We start from the raw sequence: 18838 nt of genomic DNA on the forward strand, positions 1-18838 counted from the left end.
ATTTCTCTTCTTAAAATCTAACTTTATACCCAACCTTACCACACTGCTCATCTTATTCCTAACCTTAAATTAAGACCAAAAAGCATATTATAGTTCCAATAAAGGGAACTTTGTGGCTGTGGAAACTACTGGAAACACGCACAGGAAGCAATGATTTAAACTCCCATAGAGTACCACAGTATGAGTCAAAATACCCATAAAACCGAGCAATCAAACAGGAAAATGGTTCCAATTGTTTTTCCCATAGGGGATGTCAGAAACACTTCAAATAAGAGCTGTGTTTGGTGTAGTCTTACCCCGGTGTGACGTTTTGATAACCATGTAAATATCTCCAGGACAAGGTGATTTTAAGCAATATATTTGCGTTGTTTACCCGCAAAGAAATGAAATGCTAATTGGCTGCTAATGTGGCTATCGAAGAACTACAAATACCATAGTGATCTGGACGAGACTGCCAAAGCGAGGCAAAGGTAAGAATCTCTGGATTAACTATCTAATGTTAGCTAAATGTAGTAATGAATAAATTGGCAATTGTGTGAACTGCAAGTTTTAAATTGACACAATACCTGTTTAGCGAAGGTTTCAGCTGGAGACAACGTGCAGGAGCGTTGTGGGATTTTTAGTCTTGCATGAAGGCTACTTTAATGTTAAGTAGCAGTTTCGAATATGAAAGTAAAGAGCCGAATATGTAACCTTTATTTAACTTGGCAAGTCAGTTAAAAATAAATTCTTATTTACAATGACATACTACTGGGAAACAGTAGGCTGTCATTGTTCGGACAGAATGACAGCTTTGCACCTTGTCAGCTCAGGGACTTGATCCTGAGCTGTGGCCCCATCATCGGATGGGGCCACAGTGTCTCCTGACCCCTCCTGTCTCAGCCTCCAGTTTTTATGCTGCAGTAGTTTATGTGTCGGGGGGCTAGGGTCAGTCTGTCACATCTGGAGTATTTCTCTTGTCTTTTCCGGTGTCCTGTGTGAATTTAAATATGCTCTCTCTAATTCTCTCTTTCTCTCTCTCGGAGGACCTGAGCCCTAGGACCATGCCTCAGGACTACCTGGCTTGATGACTCCTTGCTGTCCCCAGTTCACCTGGCCGTGCTGCTGCTCCAGTTCCAACTGTTCTGCCTGCAGCTATGGAACCCTGACCTGTTCACCGGACGTGCTACCTGTCCCAGACCTGCTGTCCCAGACCTGCTGGAACCCTGACCTATTCACCGGACGTGCTACCTGTCCCAGACCTGCTGTTTTCAACTCTCTAGAGACAGCAGGAGCGGTAGAGATACTCTCAAAGATCGGCTATGAAAAAGCCAACTGACACTTACTCTTGTGTTACTGACTTGTTGCACCCTCAACAACTACTATGATTATTATTATTATTATTATTATTATTTGACAACGCTGGTCATTTATGAACATTTGAACATCTAGGCCACGTGCTGTTATAATCTCCACCCGGCACAGCCAGAAGAGGACTGGCCACCCCTCATAGCCTGGTTCCTCTCTAGGTTTCTTCCTAGGTTTTGGCCTTTCTAGGGAGTTTTTCCTAGCCACTGTGCTTCTACACCTGCATTGCTTGCTGTTTGGGGTTTTAGGCTGGGTTTCTGTACAGCACTTTGTGATATCAGCTGATGTAAGAAGGGCTACATAAATACATTTGATTTGATCCAGCAGCCTTTCGGTTACTGGCCAAACACTCTAACCACTAGTTACCTGCCGCCCCGAATATATTGATAAGTAACCTTGTCCAAGAGATTTACATGGTTATCAAAACCTCATGCCAGGGTAAACCTAAACGAAACAGAGCCCTTACTTTAAGTGTTTCTAAAATTCCCTATTGGAAACATTTATGGTGGGAAAAGGAATGAAACCATTTCCCGTTTGACCGCAGGGTTTTATGGGTATTATGTCACCGCTACTGTGGGGCTCTATTAGACAGTTCTGCAAGCATTATAATGTCAATATAATTTTGTTACTCACCAAATATGAAGTTTCGCTGAGCAACTATCTTCATTTACTCCCGGTACAGCCAGTATGTACTTCCAAAAACGTTCTGAATAAAAACGTACAAGCAAACAAAAACAATCCTCTTCGGCACCTCCAATGTATTGAGCTGTTGTAGACTTCCGACCTGTGCGTGGCAGTAATGAGGGATTTAGGCCTACATTGGCGGTGCCGAAAAGTCGTTTTTTTTCGGGCGCTTGTAAATTTGTATTTTTTTTAGAGAAGATACACATCATACATTCACGACATCTCTAACGCACAAATACTGGGGCAGGTTTCGTAATGCTTACGATGTTACGAGTGTACTGATATAAGTAGGACACGTGACATCACGACAGTTTGAAAAAAAAAATACTTTATACCGGAGTTGTTTCGAGATAGCTATGCATATTAATGACACGAGGCTAGTCGCGTAGCATCTCTCTCTCCATTGAATACTGTTGGTTGACGTCAACAACCCTCATCGAATATTCCACCCAAAATTACAAGCTTGAGATGTGTCCACCAATCCAAAGAAAGGATAGGCGGTCGCTAGACAGCCCACAGTGCCGCTTTGTGGACAACGACTCCCATTGTTAGGGCGGAGAGACATGTATCTTGTCAGAATATTCATAATCTTTGGTCAAGCACAGCAGCGATGGGACAACTGCATTGGCTGGAAACAAGCTGTTTGTCAGTAAATAAAACAAAACCCAAAGTAAGGTATTATGACGAACAGGGTTGCAAAAGTATCACCCTGTTTTCTTGACTTGTCAGCACTCGACATGTGACCAATTGCAGTCACACGGAACTTGCTAGTAAGCCTGCTTGTAAAGGTTGGTAAATTCATTGAAATCATTGGCTATCTAGCTAAAATAATTTGGTAGCTTGATATATTATTATTAAAGTTAACTCGCACCAAGTTGTCACCCATCTGCTCCATTTATGTAACTAATGTTAGCTAGCTAGAGTCTATAAACAGTTAACAGTAAGGGTCTGTTTCTGTGTCATGAAAGTCAAAGCCTGCTACCTAGCTAGCTAGCTAAAGTCTGTTTTGCTTTATGTTGTGTTAGCTAGCCATGTTGATGGTGCACTAACTTAGATTGTCTCTGGTTGTCATTGCAAACTAGCTGTAGTGGTGGTCAATTAGCCCGCTAAGGATAGCAAGCTGGTCTCGAGACAGTCCTACTCCCCGTAGAACGATGTCTCGAGCTCTCTGGCGCCTAGCTAAGAATTTAACTCGTATTGTAAAACGTCTTCTCTTTTCAGCCATATATATTGCTATCTGGCGCCTAGGGAAGGCAGTTGGCTGTGTCTAACTTTAGGATCATAAACGTATGTTGCCTGCAAGGTTATCTATCTGTTTTGAATACATAGCTAACGTTAGCTAGTTACATTATTGCATGCGCAAATTGACAAATCAGATACTTTGTGTGTGTTTGGTAACATTTAAAAAAATGTTTTTATAATAGTTTCAATTCACATAGGCCAATCATCACATTAAAACATACATCAATTAGGGGTATATACAACCAGTTTTGGATTCACCTGATGTTTGTATGGCCTACCTATTAAACAAAGAAAAGACCTCCTTTAGGAATGCGTTTTGCTTTTGTTGACTACGGTAATGAGTATTGACGCTGGGTTAAGCTTAGGCCCACTCTTTGTATTCAGTGGAAGGCCTCTCATTCTAACGTAACCCTCCAGGTCTTTTCACCGGCTCTCATTCCTGTGTCAGTGTGTCTCCTATGTCAGCAGTGTGTTGGCTTAGGTTAGGTCAGTCTGCTATGCCCCCCCTGCAAGAGAGGAGACAGACAGTGAGTGTGGTGGCCCGCTGCTTTGTTGGACTGTGTGGGTTAATGATTTAGTGCTGCCAGGTATATTTACATAGCTGTTTTATTGAACTTCCAAGTAATGTTCTCTCCTCTCTCACATAGGATTGTGAGCATACAATAAAAGTTGCTTAGGCTGGCTATAGACACTTAGAGAGCATTCAGCCTCAAAGTTGACTAACTCTGCTCTGTCAGTGTTTTGTCTTGTTGGAGTTCCAGTCATAGTCCTCACTGCTGATCCTAACCAGGCATGTGGCTTCATCCACACAACAGGGACTAACCTCAGCTGCCACACAGGGACTAGCCTAACCACACAGGCAGGCATTGACCACCGTTGAAGTCTGCCATCACTGTTCATTTATTCCTATAACCATGGCTGACAGCAACACCATCAGGCTCCGAGTCTTCTCCCTCAACTGCTGGTGAGTGCTGTTTTGTTTTTAGTGTGTGCAGAGTAAGCATATATATTTTTGCATCGCACACATACTAGGGCTATAATGTGGTAATGTTGTCTGTCTGTCCTTCCTGTTCTCAGGGGTATCCGTTACCTCAGCAAGCACTGTCGGGAGCGCTACGCCATGATCGGAGAGCTTTTGAGCAGAGAGGAGCATGATATTGTCCTGCTGCAAGAGGTTGGTGCATACTGGTCTGTTCTGCTCATATTTTGGTGAAGGAGGTCCACTGTGTTACACCCCATTCCAGCACTCTCACAGCTGTCTCCACTGTCTGGGCATTTTGCCAACGATCAGATAGATATAGATATATATATATATATATATATACTGCTCCAAAAAATAAAGGGAAGACTTAAACAACACAATGTAACTCCAAGTCAATCACACTTCTGTGAAATCAAACTGTCCACTTAGGAAGCAACACTGATTGACAATAAATTTCACATGCTGTTGTGCAAATGGAATAGACAACAGGTGGAAATTATAGGCAATTAGCAAGACACCCCCAATAAAGGAGTGGTTCTGCAGGTGGTAACCACAGACCACTTCTCAGTTCCTATGCTTCCTGGCTGATGTTTTGGTCACTTTTGAATGCTGGCGGTGCTTTCACTCTAGTGGTAGCATGAGACGGAGTCTACAACCCACACAAGTGGCTCAGGTAGTGCAGCTCATCCAGGATGGCACATCAATGCGAGCTGTGGCAAGGTTTGCTGTGTCTGTCAGCGTAGTTTCCAGAGCATGGAGGCGCTACCAGGAGACAGGCCAGTACATCAGGAGACGTGGAGGAGGCCGTAGGAGGGCAACAACCCAGCAGCAGGACCGCTACCTCCGCTTTTGTGCAAGGAGTAGCAGGAGAAGCACTGCCAGAGCCCTGCAAAATGACCTCCAGCAGGCCACAAATGTGCATGTGTCTGCTCAAACGGTCAGAAACAGACTCCATGAGGGTGGTGTGAGGGCGCGACGTCCACAGGTGGGGGTTGTGCTTACAGCCCAACACCGTGCAGGACGTTTGGCATTTGCCAGAGAACACCAAGATTGGCAAATTCGCCACTGGCGCCCTGTGCTCTTCACAGATGAAAGCAGGTTCACACTGAGCACGTGACAGACGTGACAGAGTCTGGAGACGCCATGGAGAACGTTCTGCTGCCTGCAACATCCTCCAGCATGACCGGTTTGGCGGTGGGTCAGTCATGGTGTGGGGTGGTATTTCTTTGGGGGGCCGCACAGCCCTCCATGTGCTCGCCAGAGGTAGCCTGACTGCCATTAGGTACCGAGATGAGATCCTCAGACCCCTTGTGAGACTATATGCTGGTGCAGTTGGCCCTGGGTTCCTCCTAATGCAAGACAATGCTAGACCTCATGTGGCTGGAGTGTGTCAGCAGTTCCTGCAAGAGGAAGGAATTGATGCTATGGACTGGCCCACCCGTTCCCCAGACCTGAATCCAATTGAGCACATCTGGGACATCATGTCTTGCTCCATCCACCAACGCCACGTTGCACCACAGACTGTCCAGGAGTTGGCGGATGCTTTAGTCCAGGTCTGGGAGGAGATCCCTCGGGAGACCATCTGCCACCTCATCAGGAGCATGCCCAGGCGTTGTAGGGAGGTCATACAGGCACGTGGAGGCCACACACACTACTGAGCCTCATTTTGACTTGTTTTAAGGACATTACATCAAAGTTGGATCAGCCTGTAGTGTGGTTTTCCACTTTAATTTTGAGTGTGACTCCAAATCCAGACCTCCATGGGTTGATAAATTGGATTTCCATCGATTTATTTTTGTGTGATTTTGTTGTCAGCACATTCAACTATGTAAAGAAAAAAGTATTTAATAAGATTATTTCTTTCATTCAGATCTAGGATGTGTTGTTTAAGTGTTCCCTTTATTTTTTTGAGCAGTGTATATATATATATATATTAGTTGAAGTCGGAAGTTTACATACACCTTAGCCAAATATATTTAAATACAATTTTTCACAATTCCTGACGTATTATCCTAGTTTAAAATCCCTGTTTTAGGTAATTTAGGATGACCACTTTATTTTAAGAATGTGAAATGTCAGAATAATAGTAGAGTGATTTATTTCAGCTTTTATTTCATCACATTCCCAGTGGGTCAGAAGTTTACATACACTCAATTCGTATTTGGTAGCATTGCCTTTAAATTGTTTAACTTGGGTCAAATGTTTTGGGTAGCCTGCCACAAGCTTCCCACAATAAGTTGGGTGAATTTTGGCCCATTCCTCCTGACAGAGCTGGTGTAACGGAGTCAGGTTTGTCGGCCTCCTTGCTCGCACATGCTTTTTCAGTTCTGACCACACATTTTCTATAGGATTCAGGTCAGGGCTTTGTGATGGCCACTCCAATACCTTGACTTCGTTGTCCTTAAGCCATTTTGCCACAACTTTGGAAGTATGCTTGGGGTCATTGTCCATTTGGAAGACCCATTTGCCACCAAGCTTTAACTTCCTGACTGATGTCTTGAGATGTTTCTTCAATATATCCACATAATTTTCCTTCTCATGATGCCGTGTATTTAGTGAAGTGCACCAGTCCCTCCTGCAGCAAAGCACACCCACAACATGATGCTGCCACCCACGTGCTTCACTGTTGGGATGGCGTTCTCCGGCTTGCAAGAGTCCCCCTTTTCCCTCCAAACATAACTATGGTCATTATGGCCAAACAGTTCTATATTTGTTTCATCAGAGCAGGGGACATTTCTCCAAAAAAGTACCATCTTTGTCCCCATGTGCAGTTGCAAACCGTAGTCTGGCTTTTTTATGGTGGTTTTGGAGCAGTGGCTTCTTCCTTACTGAGAGGCCTTTCAGGTTATGTCGATATAGGACTCGTTTTACTTTGGATATAGATACTTTTGTGCCTGTTTCCTCCAGCATCTTCACAATGTCCTTTGCTGTTGTTCTGGGATTGATTTGCACTTTTCGCACCAATGTACGTTCATCTCTAGGAGACAGGACGCGTCTCCTTCCTGAGAGGCTGCGTGGTCCCATGGTGTTTATACTTGCGTACTATTGTTTGTACAGATGAACGTGGCACCTTCAGGTGTTTGGAAATTGCTCCCAGGGGTGGACCAGACTTGAGGTCTACAATTTTCTTTCTGAGGTCTTGGCTGATTTTCTTTTGATTTTCCCATGATGTCAAGCAAAGTGGCACTGCGTTTGAAGGTAGGCCTTGAAATACAGCCACAGGTACACATCCAATTGACATCATTTATCAGAAGCTTCTAAAGCCATGACATAATTTTCTTGAATTTTCCAAGCTGTTCAAAAGTACAGTCAACTTAGTGTATGTGAATTTCTGACGCACTGGAATTGTGATACAGTGAATTATATGTGAAATAATCTGTCTGTAAACAATTGTTGGAAACATTACTTGTCATGCGCAAAGTAAATGGCCTAACCGACTTGCCAAAACTATAGTTTGTTAACAGTACATTTGTGGAGTGGTTGAAAAACAAGTTTTAATGACTCCAACCTAAGTGGATGTAAACTTCCGACTTCTACTTTGTGCATGACAAAAGTAATTTTTCCAACAATTGTTTACAGACAGATTATTTCACTTTCAATTCACTGTATCACAATTCCAGTGGGTGAGAAGTTTACATACACTAAGTTGACTGCCTTTAAACAACTTGTAAAATTCCAGAAAATTATGTCATGGCTTTAGAAGCTTCTGATAGGCTAATTGACATAATTTGAGTCAATTGGAGATGTACCTCTGGATGTATTTCAAGGCCTACCTTCAAACTCAGTGTCTCTTTGCTTGACACCATGGGAAAATCAAAAGAAATCAGCCAAGACCTCAGAAAAAAATTGGAGACCTCCACAAGTCTGGTTCATCCTTGTGAGCAATTTCCAAATGCCTGAAGGTGCCACGTTCATCTGTACAAACAATAGTACGCAAGTATAAACACCATGGGACCACGCAGCCGTCATACCTCTCAGGAAGGAGACGCGTCCTGTCTCCTAGAGATGAACGTACTTTGGTGCGAAAAGTGCAAATCAATCCCAGAACAACAGCGAAGGACATTGTGAAGATGCTGGAGGAAACGGGTATAAAAGTATCCATATCCACAGTAAAACGAGTCCTATATCGACATAACCTGAAAGGCCGCTCAGCAAGGAAGAAGCCACTGCTCCAAAACCACCATTAAAAAGCCAGACTACGGTTTGCAACTGCACATGGGGACAAAAATTTTACTTTTTTGGAGAAATGTCCTCTGGTCTGATGAAACAAAAATAGAACTGTTTGGCCATAATGACCATAGTTATTTTTAGAGGAAAAAGGGGGACGCTTGCAAGCCGAAGAACACCATCCCAACAGTGAAGCACGGGGGTGGCAGCATCATGTTGTGGGTGTGCTTTGCTGCAGGAGGGACTGGTGCACTTCACAAAATAGATGGCATCAGAAGGCAGGAAAATTATGTGGATATATTGAAGAAACATCTCAAGACATCAGTCAGGAAGTTAAAGCTTGGTGGCAAATGGGTCTTCCAAATGGACAATAACCCCAAGCATACTTCCAAAGTTGTGGCAAAAATGCTTAAGGACAACAAAGTATTGGAGTGGCCATCATAAAGCCCTGACCTCAATCCTATAGAACATTTGTGGGCAGAACTGAAAAAGTGTGTGCGAGCAAGGAGGCCTACAAACCTGACTCAGTTAAACCAGCTCTGTCAGGAGGAATGGGCCAAAATTCACCCAACTTATTGTGGAAGGCTACCCAAAACATTTGACCCAAGTTAAACAATTTAAAGGCAATGCTACCAAATACTAATTGAGTGTATGTAAACTTCTGACCCACTGGGAATATGATGAAAGAAATAAAAGCTTAAATAAATCATTCTCTCTACTATTATTCTGACATTTCACATTCTTAAAATAAAGTGGTCATCCTAACTGACCTAAGACAGGGAATTTTTATTAGGATTTAAATGTCAGGAATTGTGAAACATTTAAACTCAGTTTATTTGGCTAAGGTGTATGTAAATATCAGACTTAAACTGTGTATATATACGCCACAAAGTTATCCCTATCTATTGAACAAGCTTTTCAACACTTGTCTTGATGCTATAAATTAGCATGGTGAAGCCTTTGCTAACGGAACGCTTGTTATTCAATGTCTTCAAGTACAGTGCCTTCAGAAAGTATTCATACCCCTTGACTTTTTCCATATTTAGTTGTGTTTCAGCTTGCATTTAAAAATGAGTACATTTAGATTTTTTTGTCACTGGCCTACATAATACCCCATAATGTCAGTGGAATTGTTTTTCCAAATTCATGAAAAATTAAAAGCGGACGTTTCTTGAGTAATTAAGTATTCAACCTCTTTGTTATGGCAAGCCTAAATAAGTTCAGGAGTAACAATTTGCTTAACAAGTCACACAATAAGTTACATGGACTCACCGTGTGGGGTATACTAGTGTTTAACATCTCTGTACCCCACACATGCAATTATCTGTAAGGTCCCTGAGTCAAGAAGTGATTTTCAACCACAAAGACCAGGGAGGTTTTCCAATGCCTCGCAAAGAAGAGCACCTATTGGTAGATCGGTGTAAAATAAAAAGCAGACATTGAATGTCCCTTTCAGCATGGTGAAGTTATTAATAACACTTTGGATGGTGTATCAATTTACCCAGTCACTACAAAGATACAGGCTTCCTTCCTCATGCAGTTGCTGGAGAGGAAGGAAACTGCTCAGGGATTTCACCACGAGGCCAACAGTTACAGAGTTTAATAGCTGTGATGGGAGAAAACTGAAGATGGATCAGCAACATTGTAGTTACTCCACAATACCAACCTAATTGACAGTGGGGGAAAAAAGGAAGCCTGTACAGAATAAATCCAAATATTCCAAAATATGCATCCTGTTTGCAACAAGGCACTAAAGTAATACTGCAAAAAATGTGGCAAAGTAATTTGTTCTGAATACATGGTGTTATGTTTGGGGTAAATATAATACATTACTAAGTACCACTCTCCATATTTTTAAGCATAGAGGGAGCTGCATTATATTATGGGTATGCTTGTCATCGTTAAGACTGGGTAGTTTTTCAGGATAAAAAAAGAAACGTAATTGAGCTAAGCACAGGCAAAATACTAGATGAACACATGGTTCAGTCTACTTTCCACCAGGCACTGGGAGATTAATTCACCTTTCAGCAGGACAATAACCTAAAACACAAGGCCAAATCTGCTCTAAAGTTGCTTACCAAGTAGACCGTGAATGTTCCTGAGTGGCTGAGTTACAGTCGTAACTTAAATCTGCTTGAAAATCTATGGCAAGACTTGAAATGGGTGTCTAGCTATGATCAACAACCAATTTGACAGAGCTTGAAGAATAATGGTCAAACATTGTACATTCCAGGTGTGCAAAGCTCTTAGATGCTTACCCAGAAAGACTCACAGCTGTAATCACTGCCAAATGTGATTCTAACATGTATTCACTAAGGGGTGTGAATGAGATTTTAATTTTCAATACATTAACATTTCTAAAAACATGTTTTCACTTTATCATTATGGGGTATTGTGAGAAGGGGAAAAAAAGCTATTTAATAAAGGTTTTATTCAGGCTGTAACACAAAATGTGGAATAAGTCAAAGGGTATGAATACTTTCTGAAGGCACTGTGTGTTCTCAATGTTCCCTTGGGTTTATTTTTCAGGTCTGGAGTGAAAAAGACTTCCTCTGCTTGAAAAGGAAACTTTCCTCTACCCATCCGCACTCCCATTACTTCAAAAGGTACCATTTTAAATCTGGTTCAATCTGTTGGTGTTGCTGGCCCTATAGGACCTCCATGTAGTTAGTTTTCCTAGTAATCCCTTCATAAACTCTCAGAACATATGTGGAAAATATTTAAAATCCGACTCCAAGTTTTCATTTATTTAAGGACTTAATTTAATGGGAACACAGCAAACACACTGATCCCTGTGCTTTGTATTGTACACTGCGTTTTCATGTCAACCACAAGAAACATTACTATTCATTTGTAAGAATTATTTTGTAAGAGAATGACCTCAAAGCAGGAAGATTAGTTAGCTATTGCGCAATGGAATTTCTCCAAGTTAAGCTTAATACTTGCTTGACCTCCCATACCAAGGCACAGGGTTGAGATTAGTTCAAAAGCCTTGCGTTTCTAATCCTCTCAGTAATTCACTAAAAGAGTGGAGGAGATATTTAAGTCTGCAGATTTGAGTGAGTTGGTTCTTACATTTTAGTCAGAGGTGGATTACACTTTTCAGCGTATTTACTTTATCTGGACTGGTGTAGTTTGCAGTCTTATGTCTGCAGCTGCTAGACATAAGAGAAACGGGACTAAACACTTTACTTGAACAGTACCTACATTAGAACTTCATAACCCATGCATACCACATTCATAAGCAGTACATAGGTATGAATGTGTTATAAAGGCCTTCTGTATGTAGCCTACCCTTAAAGTAAGGTGTGACCAAACCCTCTAGTAACATTTGGTAGCCTACACATGTATCTTAAGGCTGTACGTTGTTTGTCTCCCCAGTGGAGTCATAGGCAGTGGAATGGCCACGTTCTCCAGACATAGAATCCATGACGCATTTCTCTACCGCTATTCATTAAACGGCTACCCATACATGGTAAGTCATCTAGTCCTCAGACATTTGTGTGTACGGTATGATGAGTTTGGCTTTGGTAGGTAGTCAGGCATTCTCTTCAGTCCTCACTGTGTATCCTGTCCTCTGTTCCAGGCCCACCATGGAGACTGGTTTGGAGGCAAGGCTGTGGGGATGGTCATATTAAACATAGGCAGTCTGGCAGCACACGTCTACATCACACATGTAAGTGTTTCTATCCAGACTTCTCATCCACACCTGGGAATAAGATAATGGTGCCCTGGTCCAAGGGCAGTTTAGTTCATTTCTCCATAATGTTTTAAAGGGAAATCTGTAGTTGCTACATACATTTTGTTTTTTAAGAAAATGACTTATACCGTGCATTTGGAAAGTATTCAGACCCTTTGACATTTTCCATATTTTATAACAATACAACCTTATTCTAAAATTGATTAAATACATTTTTACCTCAATACACCATAATGACAAAATGGATTAAAACACAGAAATACCTTATGTACATAACTATTCAGACCTTATGCTATGAGACTTGAAATTGAGCTGAGGTGCATCCTGTTACAATTGATCATCCTTGATGTATCTACATGTTTGGAGTCCACCTGTGTTAAATTCAATTGATTGGACATGATTTGGAAAGACACACACCTGTCTATAGAAGGTCCCGCAGTTGACAGTGCATGTCAGAGCAAAAACCAAGCCATGAGGTCGAAGGAATTATCCGTAAGCTCTGAGGCACGATTGTGTCGAGGCACAGATCTGGGGAAAGGTACCAAAAAAATGTCTGCAGCATTGAAGAACCCCAAGAACACAGTGGCCTCCATCATTATTAAATGGAAGGAGTTTGGAACCACCGAGACCCTTCCTAGAGCTGGCCGCCCGGCCAAACTGAGCAATCGGAGGAGAAAGGCCTTGGTCAGGGAGGTGACCAAGAACCCAATGGTCACTCTGACAGAGCTCCAGAGTTCCTCTGGACATGGTTGTCCTTCTAGAAGCTTCTCCCATCTCTGCAGCACACCACCAATCAGGCCTTTATGGTAGCATGTCCAGACGGAAGCCACTCCTCAGGAAAAGGCACATGACAGCCCTCTTGGAGTTTGCCTAAAGGACTCGGACCATGAGAAACAAGATTCTCTGGTCTGATGAAACCAAGATTGAACTATTTGGCTTCACGTCTGGAGGAAACCTGGCACAATCCCTACGGTGAAGCATGGTGGTGGCAGCATCATGCTGTGGGGATGTTGTTGGGACACTAGTCATGATCGAGGGAAAGATGAATGGAGCAAAGTTCAGAGAGATCCTTGATGAAAACCTGCTCAGGATCTCGGACTTGGGCGACGGTTCACCTTCCAACAGGACAACGACCCTAAGCACACAGCCAAGACAACGCGGGAGTGGCTTCGGGACACGTCCTTGAGTGGCCCAGCCAGAGCCCAGACTAGAACCCGATCAAACATCTCTGGAGAGACCTGAAAATAGCTGTGCAGCAGCGCTCCCCTTCAAACCTGACAGAGCTTGAGTCAATCTGTAGAGAAGAATGGGAGAAACTCCCCAAATACACTTGTGCCAAGCTTGTAGCGTCATACCCAAGAATACTCAAGTTTGTAATAGCTGCCAGTGGTTCTTCAACAAACTACTGAGTAAAGGGTCTGAATACTTATGTAAATGTGATAAACTAGCAAACATAAAAAAAACATTAAAAAAAAAAAAGTTTTTGCTTTATTATGGGGTATTGTGTGTAGATTGATGAGGGGGAAAAAAACTATTGAATCAACTTTAGAATAAGGCTGTTACGTAACAAAATGTCAAGGGGTCTGAATACTTTCCGAATGTACTGTACATGACTCATGAGCTTAGTTCCAACTGTAGTACCCCATCAGAACCCTAAATATATAAGCTTTTTCAAATCAAATGTATTGGTCACATACACATGGTTAGCACTGTCAATGAATTTGAGAGTGCTTACATTTCTCCAAACCCATCCCTCAGCAGTGGTGGGGAGTCCGCTTTGTTGTTTGAACTGCAGGTTGCCCTTTTTAAGGTTTAGATTTTGGGGAGTTTGCTGATCCTGGATCTGTGCCTAGGGGTAACTTCTACCTGTAGCATACAGATGCATATGAGATGTATCTATCGCCAATGTGGTGTCCTCTTCCTGTGTGTGTTGTCCAGCTGCATGCAGAGTACAGCAGGGAGAAAGACTCCTACTTACCTCATAGAGTGGTACAGGCCTGGGAGCTGCAGCAGTTTATTCGGTAAGGAAGCTAACGCTCAATGCACACTGCCTCTTGCCATTTTATTTCAGTGCCATTTTAATGGGTGTTATTTTGATCTATTCTGTTAGTCATACCTCCAGTGGAGCAGACCTGGTGATTTTGGCCGGAGATCTGAACCTGCATCCCCAGGACCTTGGCAACCGGTTGCTACGGACATACACTGGCCTCCGGGACAGTTACACAGAGACTGCTAAGTTTGATGTATGATGATCAGTCCAGTGTCATTCTTTTTTTTTTTTCACTTGAAATCGAACTGAAATATCTTGCAGAGGAGAGGTTGATTATGTTTTATTAGTTGTGGACATGCCTCTAATGCTTTATTAAAATGAACTGAAAAGCTTTTAATCATCTTTTCACCGTAGGGCTGTGAGGACGGCATCACTCTTATAGCAGATAACCCTTTCATCAATCCCAAAGAGCTCTGCCCCTTCGAGAAGGGCATCAGAATAGATTACATCCTCTACAAGGTGACAGTGGGAGAGATTGTTGGATATCTGGCTTTTGTTGTAGTTTCTAACAAACTTTCATATTTGACTAACAGTCTGCCAATATGTACTGGATGTTAAATGTGCCTACTTATTATAAAATAGACATTGATCATTGTATTGATGGTACATCTTGTACACTAAAATGTGTTGTCATTCCCAGGGGTCAGGAAGAGTGTCTATCCAGTGTGAGTCTCTGTCAACCACCAAGGGTTCTGTCCCCGACCATCCCTTCCCTTACTCTGACCACGAGGCCCTGAGCGCAGAGCTGCAGCTGCAGACCCTGACCCAGCAGGCAGGAGGAGATGAGACCAGAGGTGAGCAGGACTGTGCTACAGGTACTCATTCTAAGCCCAGATGTGGTTCACAATGATTTGAAGTGTAACTTACAGGTTTTTAATATTGTCATTACAACTCTTAAAGCTGATGTATGCATTTTGTCAGTAATCTTCCAAATGTGATGGCCTAGGGTTTGACTTGCTATTTCCCTCCTTCCCTCAGGTAAGCTGGCTGAGCTGGTGGACATTGTGACGGAGGCCCGTACTGAGGTGAAGGTGGGCCTGTACTGTGCTGAGAGGATGCGCTACACGGCAGCTCGTACCGGGGTGATGGGCCTGGCCCTGCTGCTGTTGGAGCTGGCCATTGCTGCTGTTCCCTGGCTGGCCCTGGGAGCTGACCAGCCCTTCCCCCGGGCCTCCTTTTACCTTCTGGGGGTGCTGTGCTTTGCCATCCTGATCACTACCTTCCTGCTCTACATCTTCTACACCATGGAGGTGAAGTCTCTACAGGGGGCAGAGGACCAGATGAGGCTGGCTGTGGGGAGCCTCCAGGAGCGCCTGAGGCGATTCCCCCTTGCCCAGCCTCTGAACCCCCTCTGTAGGCCACCGGACAGACAGGACCCCTGCCCTCTGGAGCCAGAGGAATAGAGGGGGGAGGGGGGTATAAAATGAACGGTAAGGAACTGATCTTAAAGATGGTATCTGCAGTAGGGGAAACAATGCCCAATGGCTGTTTTTGTTGATGAAGCAGCGGTGGGGAGCGTCGCGGATTAAGATGAAACAAATTACAGTACATATGCCGCTGTTCTATCGCGTATTGAATGATGTCCGATGGGGAAAAAGTGTTTGCAGTTACTTATTTGCTGTTGTAATATTGCAAATGGACGTGGCGGTTTCACATTTAAGGATACCAGCTTTAAAGAGGTCCTGGGACTTGTCTGTCTGCATCGACTGAATGTACTTTATGCTATTGAGGATTCACTGCAGTAGAAGCATGCAGCATAAGGTTTGACTTAATGACTTTAACCGAAAGAAAAGGACATTTCTTGAAGTGGTTTTGCTCATGTGCTTAGCTGCTATGTTTTGTTTAGTTTTAACTTTGTGCATCTGTAAATTCCACTCGACAATCTTTGGATTGCGCCGCACTTACTCATCTTCCCTCTCGAACAATGACAGCTTCTCGTGACAATTGGCCATGAGACAATCGGGTGATAAACACATTCTTAACGTACATCTTTCCTATAGTCCAGACCTGAGGATTGCATTGGCGCTAGGAGGTTCCTCAGGTCTGGCTTGCATTCCACCACTCAGGGTGTTGGTGGGACCAATTCTTTCCTCTGTTTCATGAATTCCTTTACAGTGCATAGCAGCTTAGAGCCTCTTTAGCACAACTCGGGGACGGTGTATGACGTCTGCTTTTAGTGAAGCCATGTTTTGTTCAGTTGTTGTGAATATTACACTAAGTTCCAAATTGATCCCCCTAGCCCTTACACCCTAGGCACTCCTGTTGATTTGAAAGGCTTGGATAGGTAGATGCATTGCTGTAGTAGCTTTGTCTTCTGATTGGATGGGTGGAACTATTACCATATTGCTTCCACCTATCCAAGTCCTCTCAGATCAGCAGGAGTGTCTAAGGAGTTGAGTCTTAAGGGTCAATTTGGAATTCAGCATCCGAGTGCCCTGCAGGACAAGAGCTCCTGTGACATGGCCAGTTTTTCAAATGGACTGTGGGGGACAAAGCACAGTTCCCCTCTTGAGCTGTACAGTAGGCTTTTATTTCATAGACGTGTTGGAGGTTGATGATCAGATCTCTTGAGCGGTGGCTGCACTGTCCCAAAGGGAGAGATTTGAACGCATTCGCTTGTCTTGTGTAGTGTGTTTTTTTTAGAAACTGTTGATTTAATCAAGTCATTTGCTCTAATGATTTATTTATGACATTAACAAATTGATGTGGTAACCAATCAATGCACACTTGTAACGATTCACATAGAGTTGAGAAGATCAAGTTGTTTGGGTACCTGCACTTGATTAGCAAGATAAAGCTTTTAATGTACCTACCTTGTAATTGAATGTACTGTAGGCCAGTGCTGCATATGCAGAGATCGTCAATTTAAAAGCACAGAACTGTAACCCTGTCCTGCTTCTTTCAGGGGTTCAGTTTATTGCAATTAATGATGGGAAAAGACTGAATAATTTGTTTTTTATATTACACATAGATACATTAAATTATCTTCACAGATGTGGGCTAGTTAAATGTATTTTGGCACTCCTTTGAATCATCTTGGTTGAAATGGAACTCTACAATATTAGCTATAGTTACTAACAATCCATGGTAACATTTCAGGCAGTATTCAATCCACTTGATTATATGGATTGTTATTGACAATTGAAGGACATGATTGTAAATAATAAATCATCTATACAAATATTTGGATTTATGTGAACTGTGTTAGTGTGATTACTTCTTAGGATCTGTAAATGAATGACAATCCACTTAAATGTTTTTACAGTTTGTCATTTTAGCAGATGCTCTTATCCAAAATGACTTACAGTAGTGGGTGCATACTTTTTCAGACTGATCCCCCATGGGAATCGAACCCACAACCCTGGTGTTGCAAGTGCCATGCTCTGCCAACTGAGCCACATGGGAATCAACACTCAATGACACATTGACGCTGCAGCTTTGGAAGAGCCAACAGTCTTTCAGACATTCTGTTCATATCATCTGCTAAGCTTAGTTAGTAACTTAGTCGGTAGAGCATGGCGCTTGCAACACCAATGGTTGTGGGTTCGATTCCAGTCACAGTGTGCCATTCACTTTGGAGTAATGCGGTATAAGATATCTCCATTTCTTTGTGGTTCTAATTGACCGTTTTACCACTAGAGGGCAATGTTGCACATGTAGCAGATACTGACCACCTGAGGATAGCAATACAATTCTAATGGCAAACCAAACAAATAGACAGGCAAGATAAGGTGACCCATGTGATATACCTTTCAAAGATTAACCATGTGATGTCTCCCATCTGTGGTATAGTCTTTGCTGGAAATGCAGACACTTACACACAAAGATCTTCAACTTTAAGAGAAATAGATGTATTTTGAAATACGGACCTTTTGTACATTTACTTACCATATATAGGTATCGTTTCTCTGTTTACACTGACATTTGGGTTTATTACAAGGTAATCATATAGCCGACCACTGACTTCTGGAAACTACAAACCGTGAGTGTGCATAGAAAGTATGATTGAAAGATAGAAGTGTTGTTACTTCAACACAAAAGTTAAACTCTGCTCTAATAAGTAATTTAACATGTCTGAACATCAACACCTAATTCCATTTTAGGGTTTCTTCAGGTGGGAAATGAATGCTTGGTGCAGATTGCCAGGTGTAGTTTGGCCACCACCCATAGCAATAACTGCCCTAGGGCGCTAAGCTGTGCCCATGGGTGTGGTGCTGCTTTGTTTTGTCTACACCAGAGCATTTTGCCAGTGAAGAGGAGTTGCCTGGCCTAACAGCATATAATCTGACAATTGGGTATTTTCCCATGGTATTCTCACAGCCTTTGTTCTTCAAAATCGGGTCTGTTTGATCAACTGTCGTAAAGAGATAAGAATCATTAGACAAATAGGTTCACCATATTCAATATCACATTTGGGAGAGTGTTTTTACAAAAGACTCCGTGAAGGCTTATATCCAATGTAATTCATTTCAATTTCATTGCTCCAGAGTCTGACCTTTGCTCTCACACGTTCCTCATATAAAATCTGATTGTCTATCACACCTAGCCTTGTCTATCTCGCTTTGTTAGAAGTGTGTCACCGGCTTGAGAGATATTGAATAAGACGGTACAGAATGATCTATTCATGAACATATTGAGGGTCAAAAGGATGAAGAGCATAATTATT

At 42.6% G+C, this 18838-nt stretch overlaps 1 protein-coding gene across 3 annotated transcripts; it reads left to right on the top strand.

Moving 5' to 3' along the window:
- The first annotated feature begins 2514 nt into the window (after window positions 1-2514).
- Window positions 2515-17354, top strand: smpd2b (sphingomyelin phosphodiesterase 2b). 3 transcript variants are annotated; one of them, XM_029694905.1, is made up of 11 exons: window positions 2515-2819; window positions 4011-4237; window positions 4351-4447; window positions 10952-11028; window positions 11804-11897; window positions 12009-12098; window positions 14061-14143; window positions 14233-14365; window positions 14527-14631; window positions 14813-14987; window positions 15151-17354. In XM_029694905.1, exons 2-11 carry the CDS (start codon window positions 4188-4190, stop codon window positions 15573-15575), a joined length of 1329 nt encoding a protein of 442 aa, XP_029550765.1. In that variant the 5' UTR covers window positions 2515-2819; window positions 4011-4187; the 3' UTR covers window positions 15576-17354. The 3 variants fall into 3 exon arrangements, with proteins under 3 accessions (XP_029550765.1, XP_029550764.1, XP_029550766.1); XM_029694904.1 differs by having other exon boundaries at window positions 4089-4237; XM_029694906.1 differs by having other exon boundaries at window positions 4089-4237; window positions 14813-14966.
- Window positions 17355-18838: the final 1484 nt, after the last annotated feature.

The sequence above is a fragment of the Salmo trutta genome, chromosome 16, assembly GCF_901001165.1.
Source record: "Salmo trutta chromosome 16, fSalTru1.1, whole genome shotgun sequence".
Classification (NCBI taxonomy): Eukaryota; Metazoa; Chordata; class Actinopteri; order Salmoniformes; family Salmonidae; genus Salmo; species Salmo trutta.

Excerpts from the sequence above, each read along its gene's own strand:
- smpd2b (XM_029694905.1), top strand. The coding sequence starts at position 4,188 with ATGGCTGACAGCAACACCATCAGGCTCCGAGTCTTCTCCCTCAACTGC. Across the intron at positions 12,099-14,060 it reads CACACGTCTACATCACACAT|CTGCATGCAGAGTACAGCAG; the intron begins GTAAGTGTTTCT and ends TGTGTTGTCCAG. Across the intron at positions 14,988-15,150 it reads TGAGCAGGACTGTGCTACAG|GTAAGCTGGCTGAGCTGGTG; the intron begins GTACTCATTCTA and ends TCCTTCCCTCAG.